This window comes from Coffea eugenioides, chromosome 8 (assembly GCF_003713205.1).
Source record: "Coffea eugenioides isolate CCC68of chromosome 8, Ceug_1.0, whole genome shotgun sequence".
In the NCBI taxonomy this organism is placed as follows: domain Eukaryota; kingdom Viridiplantae; phylum Streptophyta; class Magnoliopsida; order Gentianales; family Rubiaceae; genus Coffea; species Coffea eugenioides.
In genome coordinates, this window is record NC_040042.1 from 1,836,940 (window position 1) to 1,842,752 (window position 5,813).

General features: G+C 37.7%; 1 protein-coding gene across 1 annotated transcript; it reads right to left on the reverse strand.

Annotated features, from left to right (window-relative positions):
• Nucleotides 1-803: 803 nt before the first annotated feature.
• Nucleotides 804-3,674, reverse strand: LOC113779426 (disease resistance protein RPM1-like). The gene has a single exon (XM_027324999.1). It carries the CDS (start codon nt 3,672-3,674, stop codon nt 804-806), a length of 2,871 nt encoding a protein of 956 aa, XP_027180800.1.
• Nucleotides 3,675-5,813: the final 2,139 nt, after the last annotated feature.

Sequence of the window (5,813 nt, forward strand, 5' to 3'; positions counted from 1 at the left end):
TATTTTAACTCAATAGAACTTAAAATTTGCTAGCGCCATACGTTGATCAGACAAATTGCAAAACCAATCATTCTTGATTGCCCACATGTTGCTAAACCTTATCTTCAGCATTCGTTCTCGATTGCCTGCCTAATTTACCTAAAATTTGTCACCTTTAGAAGTGAAATTCTAGTTTATTAGTTTGATTTTAACCTTTTACTATTGACCATTACTTTTATTGAAAAAACTAATAATGAAATTTTAACCTAAATCATGAGGAAGTCATATATAGGTTTTTTTTTTTAACCATATGAGAGTTATTTGATAAAGTACCAAATCACAGGGGATAAAATGTAATTTACTTAACTTAATATTAGCTAGCCCTTGCAATGGTAAAGCAAATGGATATGTGATCAACGTATCCAACATTCGCATGATAAAGAGTCGCATAATAAACTTGGTGTATACCCAACATTCGCTACATTTACCAGACAAACCATATTAATTGGATTTACATATACAAGCAGACATCAGGATAAATTGGGTTTACATATTATCTCTGACCAAAATTTTAAAATTGATCGTTTGCTAAATAAAGATTAAGACACAAAAAGATAGAGAGTTATACTATACATCAAGCATTATACACAATACATACAATAAATAAGAAGGTAGGACACAGAAGATGATGAACCTCTCTTACGGTCGAAGGGGAAAAAATTTACTAATAAAAAATAAAAAACAAAAGCAGTGTTGTCCACAACAAGGAGGGTGCAAACCAGAGAAAGGGGAGCCACGGCGGCTGCTGCTGCTGCTAGGAATGATTATGTTTTCTTCTTCTCCCATAGCTGGCGCACTGTCCATTCTCCATCATCTGTATAGCAACCAATGACAATTTCAGGAATGCGTGCAATTCTTGTGTAATCTTCACTTTCTTCCTTCTGATTCTCTACCTTTTCTATCATTTCAGAACTCATCTCATACAAAGACAGCTCTTGAAGATGGCTCAAGTGCTGAATACCCAAAGGTAACTCATCTAGTAATGGAAGTTGTTCCAGAATGAGTTCATGGAGACGTGGTAATGCACCCTCCTCCACTCTCATCCATCTCAACCCTTCCATTCTCTTTAAGTGCATCCACTTCAGATTTAGGAACCCTCCAGCCTTGAAACACAACCCTTCTCCCTGGTAAGATCCGCAGAAATTAATTCTACCCAAATTGGGCAAATGTTGGAGGGATTCAAGCGGATCCTCCTCGACCCTTAACCTACTCCAATTCATATCTATTCTTACCAAGCCGTGAAGATGAGCTACCCATTGTGGCATCTTTTCTAAGGGGCCGTACATAATCAGCAGACGAAGAGATTGAAGAAACGAAGAAGAAGAAGAAAGAGAAGGGTGATTTAGATCGATTATCTCATGATCATCATCTTTACCAATTGAATCAACGCTTAATTCCCGAAGACTGGTGAGATTGGCAAGGGAGGAGCAGAGCTCTTTTCCATCTTCTCTTCTTAACTTTGTAATACCTAATTCTCTTAATTGGGTCAACTTTCCTATCTCCTTGATTATTGTGGATCCACTACTTGCATCTATGCTGTCTAATACTTCTAAGGCAAGAAGCCCTCCCATATTTGAGGGAGCTTTAAATCCATGATATCCATAATCATCATCGGAAGAATCAACTTGTTGATATACTCTGAGAACCCGAAGTTTTTGCAGCTTCAGGATTTCCACAGGTAGTTCCCTAACTCTGGTGTTACCCAAATCCAGAAACTCCAAATGTTGAAGCTTTCCAATGGCTTTCGGGACTCTCTCCACTCTTGTATCGCATAGGTCCAGATGCTTGAGATGAAACATCTTGAAAATCTCATTTGGTATTTCCTCTTGTGTCTCTTGACCATCCAAATCCAAAACCTTTAACAGCTTACTACTCCTTGAAATTTCAGATAACAACGTTTTGGATAGTAGCGGGTCGGTGGATCCAACTGTAACGAACGACCGAAGGTGGTCAAAGCAATAAATTCGTCTTTGGTGGTGGTGCTGGGTGTTGTTACTGCTACTACTACTATGGACTGCTAGACGGCGTACCTTCTCGGACGGCCACGTCATTGGTTGTCCAGTAGTGGCTGTGACCATGTTTTGTTCCCTTGACTTGAGAAGAATAACTTCTCTCAATAGGTCATGGATTCGACATCTTTGGGGTATTCCTTCATAAAACACCTTAGACACTTGAATTAGACTTCTATTGACGAGTTCACTGAGATAATTCCAGGCTACATCTTCAATACTCATTCCTTCTCTCCCTTCTACAAACCTTTCAGCAATCCACAAATTAACTAGTCTATAGCAGTCTATTTTGTGATCCTCTGGGTAGATGCTTGTGTACAACAGACATGCCTTTAGATGCCAAGGCAAATCATTATAACTAAGAAAAAGTATCCTTTTAACTCTGTCTAACTTACCAGTGCCTTCTAATTCACCCCCAAGACTGCGTCGAACCATCTCCCATTCCTCTGTTCTGTTTACATCTTTCAAAGCCAAAAGCCCACTGATTGCAAGAATCGCAAGGGGCAAGCCCTCACATTTACCCAGTATAACTTTGGCAACATCCATCAAATGGCCAGGGCAACTATTTCCCTTAAAGATCTTGTTACAAAACAGGATCCACGAATCTTCAAAGGACAGTGGCTCCATTCTGTAGATATAACCTAGAGATTCTGTACAAGAGGCAGAGGCTACATCAGCTTTCCGAGTTGTTAGCATGACACGGTTGCCGTGGCTACTCTCGGGCAGCGCAAACTTGATGGTATTCCAAAATTCCACGTCCCATACATCATCAAAAACAATCGCATACCTTTCAGCTTGTTGAAGAAAATATTTGATAATTTCTTTCAGCTCGGTGGTAGTCATGGAGTCGATCAATTGTGGGACTGGTTTCTTCCCGTCCTTGTGTAACTGCAGAATCAAGTCTTTCAGGAGGTACTGAAAGTCACATGTTTGAGAGACAGTTACCCAAGCACGGACTGGGAAATGCCTTCTGACTTCAGGATCCTCATGGACTTTTTTCACTAGGGTAGTTTTGCCAAGTCCTCCCATACCAACCACTGAAACAACTTTTAGTTGGTAATCATCCCCTTGGAGGAGCTGAGAAATTAGATGTTTCTTGGGCTGGTCAATGCCAACTAATTTAGCTTCTTCCACAAGCAGCGCATCATCTCTGCTATAGCGCCATGTTGTGTTGTTCACAGCAGAAAGTGAGTTGGACGCTTGGGCAGAGATACCATATTCAGATTGGTATCTTTGATGAGCTTCGGAAATACTTTTTATTCTGGACTTGATGCCTTGTATTTCGCTAGCAACTCGATGACGAGCTCTCAAATTCTTGATGGAGCTGAAAATTCTCCGAACAGAGCCGTAGAATCCTGTTGCGGGATGCCGAGCAAAGCGAGCTACAAATTCATCAAGAATGTCTTCAGTGTCATAAGCAGCATCTCGCACTTGCTTGATCCATTGTTGGAGAGTGGGTTGAGCATCTTCTTCTTTTGCTTCTGCCTCTCGCAGGAAAGCTCTCATTTGCTCCAACTCATCCATGATGAATTGAACCTCTTGCTGAAGCCCCCCCAATAGTCGTCCCTCCTCGCGCAGAAAAGTTGAGAGTTGTCGCAGCACAAAAGAGAGAACTGTTTCTGCCATTTTCAGTGTTTCTTTCTAACTTAAGAATGTTGGGGAAGGCGGCTTCTGGTTTATAGGACAGTCCACTTGCAGTGTCTTGAAAGGAAGAAAGAAGGGTAGGCTATAGATTCATAAGCTGATGAACTTTGAAACTATATGATGCAGTATATATCAAAAAGAAAAACCGCGTCAAAAAGAAAAAGAAAGAATTAACAAATTAGAAGAAACTAAAGCAAGAAACATGATGGAAATTGAAGACAAGAAGATAGGCAGCAACGTTAGTTTGAAAGACGAAGCTGCCTCTTACCTGCTTACTATACAAAATCATGGAAGCTATTAAGAAGACTGTGCAAATGGTGGGGTGATCAGCCTTCAGGACCTTCTTTCAACTGTGGGTCCTTTGGTCGGATAAAGATAAAAGGAGTGACTACCGCAGCATCGTGCAAAAGCAATGATGTCGAATTATTTAACAAGGGAAGGAATAAAGTTAAAACGCGGCTGGACTGGACATTATTTATTTCATTGACGAAGAAATAAAACTACCACTGCAAAGTCTTTGCACCTCCTCCTCCTATGGAACTAATTTCTGCATTTTTTTTAGCCCCTTGGACCAACTAGTATTTTTGTAATAAAAACGGATGGAATATCAAAGAAACCTTGGGAACAAATCTCTGACCAAATTTTCGGTATAGACATGCATGTGCGTTTAAGTAGTTAAAGAGGAAAGAGCACGAGAATGAGAATGAGAATCTATTTAACGGTGTGCTTGATAAAATTGAAGTTTAAAATCTGAATTCATTAATTTATTGAATTGTTAATCTAATATATTTGAATGCATATCACGTTCAGTGATAAGTGAATAGCATATCACTTAATTTTGGGAGTAAATTTTATTTAAAAATTCAGTATCACTTAATATATATATATATATATATATATATATATATGTATCTGTATATGTATGTATGTATATATGTATATAGATGATAGACATTTGCATAGGCTTATTTGGTACCTAATCTAGAGCGATATCCGCAAAGCCAACGAGGCAACCGCAAAATTAAAAAAAAATAAAAATAAAACGCCAAGTGATCGTTAACCATGGCATTCCAAAAGAAAAGGAAAACAACAAATTAAAGAGGACATTGAAAATTAAAACCCAATAAATTAACTTTCTTATGTTGAAATAATGATCAAGTGAAAGGCATCACAACTCCAAAACATGAGTTCAATGTTATTTTTTGTTAATAACAGCTCATATAAGTGTGAAACCTGTGGAAGATAGAAGCATAAATCAGCATATCGAGAAGAAAAACTTAGGATCCATGAGCTACTAATAACTTGGCCCAGGTAATTTAACAGACTTCGAAAGTTTTATTGAGCTGGATAGGACGAAAGGCGGCTCTTTTTACCAATTAGAATCGTCCTATGCAACATACATCATCAAACAACATAAAGAAATTGTGTATTTTAATTCATAAAAATGTAGCCAACCACCACTGCCCTTACTATTACTCTCGACCTTATATTTTCAGTTTTGTTGAAGATGAGATAAAATTCATTCTATATTTACCTCTTTTTATTACTCTTGACCTTATATTTTCAACTTTACTAAAGGAGTAAAGATAGGACAAATTTAATTCTATATTGCCTTTTTTGATTAAAAAGGACCAGATCAAATAATAAGCAACTCAAGTAAAAAATTTACTTATGCTATTCTATTCTTCAATCCTTTCAAAATTATTACCTTGTGAAATAATGCAATTTTATTTTTTTAAAGATAATTTGATGGATGGATAATTATTACTTTTGGTTCTGTTAGTTATTCAAAAAGGAGAAAAGAGGTAAACAATAATGTTTGAACTCGGAGGAAACTGGAATGATCTCCAGTTGTTCTCTTCGTTTGCTGTTCCTAGCTTTGAAGTGTACAGTTTTACTTTTAGGAAACTGGAAAGCTTTTCTTTTTTCTTTTTGTTTTTTCCCCTGGTTTTGTAGACAAGGTTGGATGTGAAGAAAGAAGTGGGAATGAAAATATTGGAGATGGCTAAATTATTTTTTAATGCTCAGCATAAGGCAATTAAGGTAAACCCTTAACCACGCAGCCAAATCCGATCACCACCATCTTATGATGTCTAATTTTTCTTTTAGTTTATTATTGTA